General features: G+C 40.3%; 1 protein-coding gene across 1 annotated transcript; it reads left to right on the forward strand.

The window, feature by feature from the left end:
• Positions 1 to 1,965: 1,965 nt before the first annotated feature.
• MBD3L1 (methyl-CpG binding domain protein 3 like 1) lies at positions 1,966 to 2,535 on the forward strand. The gene has a single exon (XM_016127370.1). It carries the CDS (start codon positions 1,966 to 1,968, stop codon positions 2,533 to 2,535), a length of 570 nt encoding a protein of 189 aa, XP_015982856.1.
• Positions 2,536 to 14,740: the final 12,205 nt, after the last annotated feature.

A 14,740-nucleotide genomic window follows, 5' to 3' on the forward strand; every position in this document is an offset into this window, starting at 1 on the left:
GTCAATGTAAAAATTAATGAGTTATTTTACATTCTTTTTTTTTTTTGTACTGAGTTCCAGAAATTCAGTTTGTACTTTTCACTTAAAGCTCACCCTCACTTTGTAAGTTGCATATTATCAGATATATCTGATCAGTATTTGGATTTTATAATATTCACAACTGTAAAATAATAGTCAAATAAATAAGTCGTCCAAATATATTTAAAAGTTTTCCTCTTAAAGATCATGTGAGATGAACAATGAAAAGTTCCTGTTGGGTTTAATAACAAAGAAGTCATTGTGACCTTACCCTAGAATGACAAAGGCAGATGGAAGTGTGGGATGATCTGAGGAGGCAGTTGCAGGTGAGGACCAAAGACACATGATATAGATGACCTTTTTCTATGGTTCCTGACTAATGGAAGGGAGTAGAAAGAGCAGTGTTGAGGAGGGGTCCAGGAAGGGCAGGTGAGGGAGTTCTGTGTAGTTAGGAAAGACTTGCGAATGCATAAATGCTGAAGGAAGGATTCAGTTTACAAAGAGAGTTTGAAAATACAGGGCAATGTGGGAATATTGGGGTAAATACCTTAATAAGAGAGAAGAAGGAATGAGGTCAGGATCACCATTAGAAGGTAAAATAATTTTTTAAAAACATAATTAGAGGAAATTGGGAATTGATGGAAGTTTTTCAGAGAAATTTGCAGATTTGGCAACTACGGCAGTAAAATTTCTATCTAGAAGTATTTCACAATTTTTCTGACATATCAGAGAAATGAAGGGGTATTGAATATATATGAAAGAAAAAGAAAGTAGAGAAAATTTGAAACAGGCTTTGGGAAAAATCAAGGAGTAAATATGTCAACACATAAAAAGAAGGGAAAATTTCCAGGTAGTATGGATACTTTCCAGTGGATGCAGATGATTTTGTGTTTATAGTGGTACCAAAATATCAGGTAGTTATCATAAGACCAGAAGTGGTTATGGCATGGCAAATAATCAGGATTGTTTTGAAGTTTCACAAGGCAGATATGATGAATGGTAAGGAATTTTGAATTATTCCAGCGAATTATTGAGATCATAGTCTATAGAATCTAGGATTTATAGGAATGTGTGTGTTATGTGCTATTGAGTTGGCTCCTGGCAACCCTGTGAAGGAGTAATATCCACAAAGGCTTATCCTCAACAGCCTTTCTCAGCTACTATAGACAGGAGCCTATGGCTTCTTTTATGGAGTCAGTTATCTTATATTTGACCTTCCTCTTTTCCTGCTGCCTTCTATTTTTCCCAGAATGACTGTCTTTTCCAAAGAACCTTGCCTTCTCATTGATAGGACTAAGAGGAGAGAAATTAAGATAAGAATATGGTGATCTGGCATAACGTGCAATCTTGAGGAACAGGTATCTAATATATGAGTGTTTAGGGAAAAACGTCAAAAATCAGAAATTTGTAGTGGGTGAATATATTTTCCGAATTATTTATTTTGAACATGACCATTTGGGTTGATGTAAGTTTCTGGGATATAGGGGTGAGTCACTAAGAGTGGGTCAGTTGATAATATCACTGTTGATTTAAGCTCTAACGAAGCTATAAAAACCAAATGGTCAGTGGGTTAACCACATAACACAGAAGAATGGTAGGATTTGGGATTTAGAAAAAGACTGGGGACTGTGTGTCATGGGACAGTACCAAGTCTTGGACAGTTAAGAGTGACAAGGACAAAAAGAGAAAAAAAATCATATTCATAAAGGAGAAGGTCTTACAAAATTTTGGAGGAAAAATGATCTGGAGTGGGTTCTGTGTTTTGATCCTGAGATTCTTGACCTAAATTGGCTTGATAATATCCCAGGATGCAGGTCAGGTCTATCCCCAGAGAGACAGGGAGGTTGGAAGTACAAGACAGTCAAATTAATTGTCCTAAGAAGGCAGGCTTTATTTATCATTTGGACTCAATTTCATGATTTATTTTTATAGAGTAAAAGTAAAAGAATGGTCAAGACTCCACAGAGGAAGCATCACGATTGGGTAAATCCATCCAAACCAAAACCGGGTTTAAGCATCTCCATTCCTTTGAGGATGTCCAGTTACATATTCAAGAGACCAGTTACTAGAATCACATCCCACCCTGGCAATGAGGTCAGATGCTATCACTGGGAGGAAACCTTGGACAAGCCCCAACAGGTGTGCTGGCAGAAGAGACTGCAAGGACTCCAGGCCTGCAGTAGCACAGGACAACTGTTAAGTCCTTTCGATCTTGCCAAAGCCTTGCAAAAACTTGTGCCTAGTTGCACAGGTGAATCCTTGCCAGGTGTTTTCACAGGTGGCTCCATGGCCACCTCTGCTGGGTCCTCACAATTGGCAGAGATGATTCCAGGAGCTGGTCTGGGTATCCCACAGCTCCTCTGCAAACAATTTCTGGTGACTGAGAAAGATATCAGGAAACAGGAAAAGAAAATGAAGATGGCAAGAGAGAGACTGGCCATAGCATTGATTGCAGACAGACTCGCTAGTGAGGCAGAGAAAGTGAGGGGCCAAGAAGGATATTCTGAAAAACACTAGGGAATAAAGAGAAGATGGTGCAGATGAAATGGTGCATGGTACTTTGTCAGCGTCTCTTTGTGGTGTCCATGATATTTTCTTAATTTGAGCTCTTGAAACTTGAAAATATACCAATGCTTTTTTTCATTAAACTTCTCTGCATGACAGAATATATAGACAGTGATCTTTTTGAGGTGAGAAATTGGTTTTAGGTGAGGAGATCTTTCCTTTTCATGTTGGACTCGCACTTTCCTTTACTATGTATGTTATTTGTTTGTATTTTAAAGTCAACAGAGAGTCATCAAAGTCATGGAATTATTTAGTGTTTTACCTCGCAGTCACAGAATCAGACCTACCTAGTTAGAATGTATTACTCTTCTTGTGTAATATTCCAGTAGACTCTAAAATAATATTTTATTAAATAGTTTTTATATCTCTATTCTCAAATAAGACATATACTTCTAGGCCTTTTATTTTCTGTTCTTTGTTGCATGTTAATTCAGAGTTGCATATAATGAAATGCCATACTTTCCTTCATTTTTTTTAGATCTATATATGTTTTGAAATTTGATTCATGAAGGTTCACATGCCATTCGGATCATGATATCAAGACAGACCATTTTCAGCATCATCTATTTAACAATAAGTTACTGGTTGTTGGAATTGACTTGCCTATTTGCCTGATCAAGCGTGTTATCTTATCAAATCCTCTTTTTTTTTTTTACTTACTTTTGTCTAGCATATCTATCAGTTTCTGAGAATGAAGCATTAAACAATAACAGAGTATCTATAGTATTTATATCTTACCTAAAAGAGAGTTGTTTTTAATTGGATCTTTTCTGTTCTCCCATGTGGTAATCATGTGGAATTTTAGTCAGAATGTGTTTTCTTGTCTTGTTTTAAAACTAATACTAATTTAAATACACTATTTTTTCTTCCTGTTGTGTTTTTCTGATTTCACATTTCTTCTTCCTGATATTCATTCTTTACTGATTCTTTCACTGAAGGCCTGTGGGAGGTCAAATTTGAGTCTGTCTTTCCATCTAAAAATGTTTTTAACTCTTTCTTTGACGATAGTTAGGTATTCAGCATAGGTTCTTAGTAATTTTTTTCCTCCCTCATTAAGTTATTTAATACTTCTGAGCCTCTATATCTTTAGCTATAAAATATGAATAAAGCACTCAAGAATAGTGTATATAACTGAGATAATGCATACAGAGCTTGCCAATCATGTTGCTTAGCAGATATTAAGTAGTCAATAATGGTAGCTATTGTTATCATTCTTACAGTCTTTAGAAAGTATATTTTTGGAGAATGCCTAAGACTGAGTATGTGAAGCTCACACCAAAAATGTTTGAATGGGAAGCATTAGAGTAATTTTAATTCTTAGCCTTTTGATATCTTCATCTATGGTCATTTGCAAAATGTATAGAAATTATACAATTTATTCCCGCAAAGCTGAAGCAGAACAGTACACCTGTCTCATGCCTGAAATGCTTTGGGCTACTTGTTGGAGAGCCTCTGCTAGAACTGTCCAGTAGGATTTAGTGCAGAGAAAGGTGAAAAAAAGACTGAACTGTTTTTCTCTCAGACATTTTTCCCTGAGTTTTATTCATCTTTACATCCAAAGGAGACACTGTCTTTATAGCATTGGTATTACTTGGGGACTCAGGCTTCCTTCTCCTACTCTGCAATGGAGGTTAGAAAGACCATGTCTGGAATTCAAGAGATTCTTTACCACATTTCTTAGTGTCACTATGCCCTGAGATTAACATCAAGGGAAAAGTACATGAAACCAATCCAAACAGGATGACTATTGGCTCAGACCTATTTGGGGTCCCCTTGTTCTTACAAGATGTTTCCAAAGGATGATGTTCAAAATGCAGGTGGTAACCCTTCAGCTCCTAATAATGAGGCAGGTATAAACTCAGAGATAAGCTTGGGGATATGCTCAAAGCAGTGTCCGTTTTTAACCCAGACTGAAAACATTCAATATTTTCGTTGGTGAGGACTGTGTCCATGCATGCTCAGAGATGATCAGTCAGGTGCTAAGCACATACGGATTCACATGTCCCATCGAAGTAGTGTTTTGGGTTTCTTTGGATAAATATCCAGAAACAGAATTACTGAATCTTTCTTTGTCTCTTGTTATAGCCTTTGTTTTAAAGTCTATTTTATCTGATTTAAGTATTACTACTCTAGTTTTTTATGTTTATTAGTTTTCATTTTCGTGAAATATCTTTCTGTTCCTTTACTTTCAGTCTGTGTGTGTCTTTCAATCTGAAATGAGTCTCTTGTAGGCAGCATATGTAAGGGTCTTGTTTGCTTATCCATTCAGCTACACTATCTCTTTATTGGAGCATTTAATCCATTTACATTTAAAGTAATTGTTGATAGGTATATAGTTATTTACATTATTCTTATTTTTTATCTTTTTTTTTCTTCTGAAATAAGTCCCTCTAACATTTCCTATTATACTGGCTTGGTAATGATAAACTCCTTTAGCTTTTTCTTGTCTGGGAAGCTGTTTATCTGTCCTTTGATTCTAAATGATAGCTTTACTGGTTAGAATAATTTTGACTGTAGGTCCTTGGTTTTTATCACTTTGGCTGTTTTCTGCCAACCCCTTCTGGCCAGCAAAATTTCTGTAAAGAAATCAGCTGACAGTCTTATGGGAGCTCCCTTGTAGGTAACTAACTGCTTTTCTCTTGCTACTTTTAAGATTCTCTCTTTGTCATTAACTTTTGGTGTTTTAATTACGATGTGTCTTGGTGTGGGCCTCTATGGGTTCATCTTGCTTGGGATTCTCTGTGTTTCCTTGGCTTGTATGCCTGTTTTCTTCACTAGATTAGGGAAGTTTTCTGACTTTTTTGGATTCTTTTTTCTTTTTGCTGTTCTGATTAGTTGTTTTCTGCTACCTTATCTCTAAAACACTGATTTGATTCTCTGCTTCACATAATCTATTGTTGATTCCCTCTAATATATTCTTCATTTCAATTATTGTATTCTTTTTTTCTGACTGGTTCTTTTTTATGGTTTCTAACTCTTTGTTCTCACTGAATTCATCTATGCTTCACCTAAGTTTATTGAGCATCCTTACAACCAATGTTTTGAATTCTGCATCTTATAGATTGTTCATTGCCATTTTGTTGAATTTCTTTTCTAGAGCTTTGTTCTGTTCTTTCATTTGGGACATGTTTTTTTGTCTCCCAATTTTGACTGCCTCCCTGTGTTTGTTTCTATGTATTAGATAGAACAGCTGTCACTCGGTCTTACTAGAGTTTTTTTATTTAGTAAGTGTTCTGTGAGGCCCAGTGACACAGTCTTCCCTGGTCACCTGAGCCAGGTGCTCCAAATGTGTCCCTTGTGTGAGTTGCATGTGCCCTCCTGTTGTAGTTGAGCCTTTGTTACTGTGTGCACATCGGTAGGAGGGATTTACCCATAGGCTGATTGGTTGTGAGAACTGGTCAGTGAGGGGCTGACCTCATGAAGCAAGATTCTCTTTAGCAGGGCTCGGGCATGTTTTTCTTGGATACAGCCCTAGGTGGTACTTAAGCTCTCTCTGAAGCTGGCCACCAGGCATGCTGGCCCCAGGGTCCCCTGAAAGGGTCCCCACCAAAGGCCAAGTTAAGCTGCAAGCCTGTGCCCTGTCCACCATCTGGTAAGAGTCAGTAAATGATCTGCAGATGGCCACCACCCATGCTGGGCTTAGAGGTGCCTCAAGAGGCCAAGCTGTGAACCAGGGCACTAGTGCCAGGCTTGGTGCTTCTCAGCAAGAGATACAGAGCACATCAAAGCCAGATGCTAATTGTTTGGATTTTGCAAACCTTTAAGAGATTTTAGGAAGGTCCACAACATGAGCCAAGACAGGCCATTTGTATGGGAAAGCCACGGGAGGCACTTGGATGCTACCGCAAATTAGGTTGAACAGGGGGTCCAGGAATCACCAGGGTAGGGCAACTAGTGTTATCCAGGCTGATGGAGATTCAGATATGGTGGCCACTTGTGTCTACATGCTGAGAGGAGGGATCGCTCAACAAAAAGACAGTGGACCAGCACTTCTGTCTGAGAGAAAGCTGCCTCTCTAGCCCTTACCCTGAAGCCAGACAATTCAGTTTCTCCCAGTATGTCCCTGGTGCTTTTCAAGCTGCTCGTCCAGCTCAGAGCGAATGAGTCCATCAGCAAGCAAGCCCCATCTCAGGCCCTTTAAGAGGAACATCTGCAACTCCAGCCATTCTTTGTCTCACTCAGCGACAATCTCTGCTGGTTTTCAAGCCAGAAGTTGTGGGGACGCCTCTTCCTGGCACTTTATTTAACCTTAGGCTGGGGAGCCCCCAATAGCGTGGAGGAAGATGAGTGCCAGCTGTTGGACCAGCATGGAAGCCACACCTGCTAATTCTGGCAGCTACTCACCTTACTAGAACAGCCCAGCAACACCCCTATTTCCTATGACCAGGCCCTGCCCCCACAAACTGCTCCCACCTTTCCATGTACCAATTATTTCCCTCTTTCTGTCATTTGGGACAAGCTAGACTAGAATTTTTCAGAGAAACTTTAAGTGAGAAACTAACCAACCCACTTCCTTCCCTGTCTCTCTTCCCCTCCTTCCAGACCTCCTGCTTACCCACTGGTCTTTAGTGCTTAGCTTTATTATTATTATTATTCTTTTCAGGAGCTCTTCCTGAGGGCAGGAGAAAGGAGGAGGAAAAATTGGGAATAATGTGAAGGGGGTTGAGTGTAAATACCTTATATTTGAGTACCCAAAAGATCCAAACGGACTGGATGAGTATTTTTACTAGATCCCTTGAGCCTTGAGGTTTCCATGGAACTGGGGGGGAGGGGGGACTCTCATGTTGTTACCTGGGTCCTTTATTCCCATTCCACTAAGTAGATCTGCTCTGACTCGTCTGGTTTCCATTTGACAAAGAGTTCCATTGCTATCAAGCAAACACTTGAAAATCTCCAATTTGGCTCAACCCAGGATCTGACCTTAAGGAAACTGATTCCTGCCGTGGAACCACTGGCCCAAGGTCCCAGGGAGGATCAGAGACCCATTCACCAGGTCAGTCCGACTCCCCAGGGTCTCTTGCCTCCTAGGAAGTCTCAGGTGACTAAGAGGACAATGCCAGTCCTAAGGAGGGTTCCTGGTCTAGCTTGGTACTCTGAGGTGGAGAGTCCTACCTACCTGAAAATTTGTCCTGTGTCTTCAGATGGTGAATTGAGGGGCTCCGCACCTTTTAAGAGGTTGAAATCAGAGGAAATTCAGATATTATCATTCACTAGCATAAAACCTTCCAAAGGTTTCCCACTATACATACCTATCAGAATGTTAAGTGTGCGTACCTTTTGAATTAACAGTCCTCATTCTAAATATCTGTCATGGAGAAATTCTCACACCCGTACACAAATGTATGTATACAAGAATGTTAGTTGGACTATTTTACTAGCAAAACAATTGAGAATCACCTAAATGCTTGTACAGAACATAATCGACCCATATGATAGACTACTATGCACCATGATGAAAAATAAGCTATATCTATAATATACTTATATAAAAAGATGTCCACTACATATTAAGTGAAAAAGGCACATGATATATTTTGTTTTCTAAAACCATTTTTATAAGAATAAAATATCCAAATCACTATATAATTCCCAGTTTTACCCCCTTGCTACTCTTTGAAATGAGCTTTTAATTGATGTAAAATTTACATACGAAAAATTACATAGGGAACACACCCATGTTACCACCACCAAGATCAAGAAATAGAAACAATATCTAGGAGTCTGGAGCACAAGAGAAAAGTCTAGGCTACAGAGACAGACTTGAGAGTTAGCATATGAAAGTAAGTAAATAATTGTCAACATTGGATAAGGACATCCAAGAAAAAAGTATAAAGTGAAAAATGCAGAGGGCTGAGGGCTGGGGTCCCTTAAGATTTAAAGGATAGAGAAAACTGGATCTTCACTGGAAACTGAGAAGGATGCCAAAAGTAAGAACACCATGAACGTTGTCCACCTCCTAAGACAATCCGATCATGTCCAGCACACGCTACAGAGCTCGGGGGTGCATCCAAGTACTCATACCAGACAGGATTCCTTATGAATGGACTTTGTATCCTGTGACCCTGTCATTTTGGCCACAACTGATGGAACCAGAGAGCCATACCCAAGGACCTATGGGAGCTCCTATATTGGTCAGTGAGTGCCATACCCAATGACCTCTTTTGATCACACGATACACACACACACACACACACACACACACACACACACATGGATACAAAGTAATAATACGAACAGAAACAGAAGGCAGTAACAGAAGTCTTAGAAGAAACCAGGAGGTGGAGATAAGAGGACAGAAAGTGGGTAACATGCACTAGTATAAGGAAAAGCAGCAAAGCGGACTCCTTCACAAGACAAGCAGAGTAAGATATTCTGGGAACCCCTGGGGAGACTACCTGCAGTGTGTTGGGAACCTTCTCATTCCTTAAAGACAGTCTGTTTCACAGCTGAAAGGATTTTCCGTTCATCATTGTTCTTCTCCTTATCATAGATACCCACCACAGGTAACCCAGGAGTAATCCCTGAAGCTGCCTGGTCAAGGGTAGAGAGCTGCTGGCCTGGGGCGAAGCATCTGAGTCACACTTCCTGTGATATCTTTTCCATTTCCTCAACTAAGTGTTTAAGATACAAAAGTTCCTCCAGCTGCAGGACCTCTGGGGGGTCAGGAGCATATAAATAATTCCTGTTCCTGACATTGATCTCAGACAAGAGGAGCTGACTTCTCTGCCACGCACTGCTGCCTGGACCTGAGTGGGGTAGTGCTCCTGTCTCCAGGACACGACAGCTCTCCCTTGGCGCCCAACCCACTGCTACTTTTTCCCTGTGCTGTTTTTTATCTTGTCTTTAGACACCTGGAAGCAGCGGACCCCACGGGAGGGGAAGTACAGTGAGGTGACAGGCTGCAGTTGGGAATCCTGCTCCTTTTGCCCTGTTTTCAGAACTTCCTTCCCTTGTGTCAAAGGTCCCAGTGCTGTCAGCATGTCTCCTGTGCACCACCCCATGCACCTCTGCCTCAGCCACAGCTCATCCCTGTGGCAGCTCCTGCAGTCTGGCCCAGGGGAGCTGTGGCATGACCTCCTGAACCTCAGAAATCCAAGAAGCAAGTGGTGTTCACAGATAGGAAGAGGCTTGCATTGACATCTGTGCACGGGTTTGAAGATGCTGTGGGCAAAGATTCTGTCCTATGTCCAGCTTTCCAGGCTCAAAACCACCTGACTGACCAGAGCCAACCACCTACTCCCTGGGCTGCTCTGCACCCCAGGGGGACTCCAAGCTTGTGCCTGGAGCAGTGCGCTGTGTGGGTGGTCTTCCTGCAAGGCATGATGCAGGTACAGGGGCTGGGAGTCTAGAAGACGGTGCAGATGCACACCACATTTGACATCTGGGGCTCCTTCCAAGAAGTGCCCGGTGTTGTCACGCCAGATCCTTGCGGAGGTGAGACTGACTGCTCTGCCTTCCAGGGGTGTTGCCGCTAGGTTCCCCAGGCCCAGTGGGCACCATCCAATTTGGTTCTCTCTAGAGTGTGCTCAGTAGCTTTTGGGGGACAATAATTAAAGATAAAACTGTTGCTTGGTACCCAGTTCACAGTCCTGCTCATCAGAGTGAAACTGAACTTTAAAAGAGTCCAGATAGAGCAAACTCTCTGGAGTTACTCTTTGTGCATAGGCAAAGCTTGAATTCCTTGCCCAGGGTGTATGTATTTTTCCTCCCTCCTAGAACTTTGTTCAGACTCTTCTTGCTCCTGAATTCATCGTGGGGGGACAGGATTGAGGCAACTCCTAGCCCTATGGAAGGCTTTGAATGCCTTGCTTTCTCCTTACACATGGGCAGGCTCACTTCTTGACCAGAGGGATGAGATTTCCTTTAGAAATGGCACCCTTATTGTTTACAGGGAAGCCTATGGAGTGTGGAAACAGAAGGAAGGTTAAAAAAAAAAAAAAAAGCTTTTATGTGTGACCATTTAAAAGGCCTGTCAGAGTGTCAACAAGGACTGTGGGTGTGTGGGAGAGGTCCAGAGGGGTTCTTTACATTTAAGATAGGAGGGAGGCAGCCTAGAAATGTACTCTTTTACTTTTCTCTCTATCTGGAAAGAGCTAGTCTTGTTACTTGAAATCATCTTGCGTCTTCAACTTTGACCCAAAGAAAAATGCTTGTTAAAACATGTTCAACAATTCATGTTGCAAACACTTGACCTTTTCTTTCTTCTTCAGATAAGAGTCTGGAAAAACTCTGTCTACAGGTACATTTTTCGTTTTTGTGTAATTTACCTAGACCCAGAAGCCAGATCTTTGTTCCTTGATCCCACACTTTCTCTGTGTATTTATCACCCTGTATTGAAACTGCATATTGAAGTTTGCCTCCCATGGGCCTGGGAAGGCTGGGACAAAGACTTGACATGTATGCTGCTGGCCCCCATGCTGGTCACCCTTGGGATCCACAGAACCTGTGGGTTGGAATAATAACATGTTATGCCTCTATCTTTTTGCAATGTTCTGAGACCTTTAATCTTTGGAAAATTTTAACCTCTTTTCATAGATTGTTCATAATCTCAATAATAATAATATTATTATTCATGGATGATAAATTTTAAATGAAAGTGTTGCTTAAAATTATCTTTTCAAATCTCTTCAGATTCTTCTCTTAAAAATTTATTATTATTATTATTATTATTTTAACATTTTATATTTTTATTTTCTCCCTCCCCTCTGGTAACCACTAGTCCATTGTCCATGTCTATGAGTCTCTGTTTGTCCTGTTCCTTTGTTGCTTTTAGGTTTATATCCCACATATAAGTGATATCATGTGATTTTCAACCTTTTCTGTCTGGTCTCTTCGGATTCTTGACTTCTTGGGCTACATTTGTTTGCGCCAGTGGCAGGCTATGTAAATGCAATCACAGTGGATGAGCAAGCAACACTGCTTTATTTCATTTTTCCCTAAAGGGACTGTCCCAGCCAACTCCCTCTGTGTTGCCAGATGGTTAATGGGGTAAAGACAGAAGGAACCAAACATGCCTGCTCCAAGGACAACGTGAGCACAGGGCAGCTTCCTCATCTGAAAAGGATGCTATTGAAACCAACCCTGTTCCCTCTCCAGCCCTGTTCCACCTTCTAGTCCTTACTCCATCAAGAGATGATCATGAGCAAGGTGGGCGGTCCCCACAGGATATGCTGTCAGGATTTAGGGTCACTCCCTAAGGTTAAAGCTGGTAAGAATCAACAGAAAACATCTGTCATCGGCTGTAAATCAGAGAAGACTTCCTGGTAGAATTAAACCCTTACAGTCATACATTTCCTTTGCCTTTTTTTTTGAAAACTTTATAGTCAACAAACAAGTTATTGATGTTGATTTAGTTTCTCAAGTAGACTTTTCCATTGCTAAGGGTATGAACTGACCTATGGATTCTATTATTCCTGTTAATTTTGCATTTTTCATTATCCACCTAAATTATCAGTTGAGCCCTCTCTTTTCATTGGTCTCCTGTAGGTTTGATTACCTAAAATCAGTCCCAGAATCAGATCATCCTGCTGTGAATTGGTAAAATTGAGCTGTGTTCTTTCAAACTGAGAACCACAGTGTGGATACAGACTGAAAAACATCTCCTCCATTTTGCTCTTAACTGCAAAGTCTCTTCTTAAGTCTAAATGTTCTTATAGTAATCTGATCCAACATGTGTATCATCCATATTCTGATGACTCTCAGTTTTATACCACCAGCCCAGATCTCTCCTCCTAACTCATATATCAAGGAATAGCATCTCAAAAGGCAGTTCTACGAAATATTAAAAATAGAATTACCATATGATCCAACAATCCCACTTTGAGGTACATATCCAAAAGAATTGAAAGCAGAATCTTGAATATTTGTACATTCACATTTATAGCAGCATTATTCACAATAACCAAAAGGTGGAAGCAACTCAAATGCCCATTGGTGGGTAAAAAAAAAAAAAAAAAAAATGTGGTATATGTATACAATGGAATATTTTCAGCCTTGAAAAGGAAGGAAATTCTGACACATGCTATGACGCGGATGAACCTGAAGGACATTAAGTAAAATAAGCTAGTTGCAGAAAGACAAATATGGTATGATTTTACTTATATAAGATATGAATATGAGGTCATAGTAGTCAAAGTCATAGAAACAAAAAGTAGAATCGTGGTTGTCTGGCATGGGGGAAGTAGGAATGGGGAATTTCTGCTAACTGGGTGTAGAGTTTTCACTTTTCGGGATGAAATAGTTTTAGAGATTGGTTGCACAACAATGTGAATATACTTAACACTACTGAACTGTACACCTAGAAATGGTTTAGATGGTAAATTTTATGTGTATTTTACCACAATAATTTTTTTTTTTTTTTTTTAGAACACACCTTTGCTTTGTTTAATTTAGTTTTTTTCTTCTTGGTGCTTGGAAATGAGCATTGGTGTTGCTGGTTGTGTAGTAAATAGTTGTGGATTCACTTCTTTATGAATGTCAAAGGCTTTGTGTATGTAAAGGGTGATGTATGGAAGGGAAAGAAGTTATACAGCATACTTGCGGTAATATTTTATTGGGGAAAGGAGTAGATTTAAAGGAATCTCTTTCCAGGTTCATGGCACTGTGTGCCACATACACAGCAAACACAATGATTGCAGAGGCACATTTTGGGAAATGAGTTCAAAGTTAGGATGAGATGGGGGTTGTTAAACCTTTTACTGAGACCTTAAACACTGTGATCCCCTTCTCTGAAGGGACCATCCTTCATTGGGTTTTAAAAATTATTCACATAGTTTTTGTAGTATAAGAGTGTTTTTATTCCAGAATGTGAAAATACCTTTAACAATAATCTAAAGACAGTCCAAGTTCACAGTGACAAGAATTTGGTGTACAATATAAGCCTGGTTATGCTATAGGCAGTAGGCCTTCTTTATAGATAAGCCTGCTTTGTGTTTAACTTATTTTCTCTCTCCTATTTATATTATTCATGCCTTTGAAAGAATATGACAGAGATCACCCAGATCATTGATCTTTGAAAATAAAACTTGGGAGTCTAAGGGAACTATATTAACCCAGTTCTCGTTGGCTTACTCTTCAGAGGGAAGTTTGCCTTCCTGTACTAAAGTTTAGAGAATATGCTAGCGAATGCATGCATACTGTGTGTGTGTGTGTTCCCCATAACTGAGCATACTATTTGGTTGGGCAAAGAATCAACATTATTTTTGTTGAGTTTCTAATACATGTGAAATAATTATTAATTTCAAAATTATTATATCCAAAGAACTGTAATCTATGCTAAAAAATTGTGAAAAAAATGTAAACATGAATACACAAGGACAAAAGAGCAGATGATGAACTACTACTAAGTTTCGACTGGTTATGGAGCAGGAAAAAAAAGACTAGATCTAAGAACCCAAAGAACATTTAAGATGGTGGTAGCCACTTTAAAAACCATCCCTATACAAAAATATATGATGTCCAATTTCTACATTTATGGAACTTAATCTAGATCAAGCTTAGACATACCCATACACTTATTGTTCAACTTTGTGTCTTTGAGACCCTGGCAGAAACTAGCCACACATTAAAGGCTTGAGGGTTGTTAAACTGATGGATAAATGGAATTCATGAACATGTGGTAAGTCCCAAATAGGTGTGATAAAATCTAGTGTGGAAGGAGTGGTCCAGTGTTTTGGAGTAGAGCCATCATTCTTACAGTCAGATTTCGAGATCTAAGAATGTAGACTTTACACTCAAAATTTATCAGATTATTTAACATGGAATGGCACACTCACAACAGTATGTAAATAAACGAGGGGGATAGGGCTTGGTACTGGTGACAAAAAAAATGCCCTTTAGGAACAGGAAGGAGAGGGGCTGATTTTGTTTTAAAGAGGTACCGATAAGCTTGAGATAGGCGTTTGAAGTTGGAAGAGATGGTGAGAAATTCACGTGGAAACTCCAGCAAGCACCAGAGAGAGTGTAGTGGAGAGATTGGTTCCAAATTGAGGAAGGTGTTGTAAAGCTGCAGCTTCGAGGGAACACCCCGCGCGCCCAGCCGCGGCAGCTGCCGCTACACCGCCTCCCCACTTCGCCTCGCCCCTCATGGCCCGCGCGCATCCCGGCGCGCACCCGGAGCGAGGGTGCGGGGCGTGAGATTACACGGCGGGCGGGGTGG

The sequence above is a fragment of the Rousettus aegyptiacus genome, unplaced genomic scaffold, assembly GCF_014176215.1.
Source record: "Rousettus aegyptiacus isolate mRouAeg1 unplaced genomic scaffold, mRouAeg1.p scaffold_m13_p_11, whole genome shotgun sequence".
NCBI classification, from domain to species: Eukaryota; Metazoa; Chordata; class Mammalia; order Chiroptera; family Pteropodidae; genus Rousettus; species Rousettus aegyptiacus.

What these genes read in the sequence shown, in the direction of transcription:
- MBD3L1 (XM_016127370.1), top strand. Translation starts at nt 1,966, where the DNA reads ATGGTCAAGACTCCACAGAGGAAGCATCACGATTGGGTAAATCCATCC.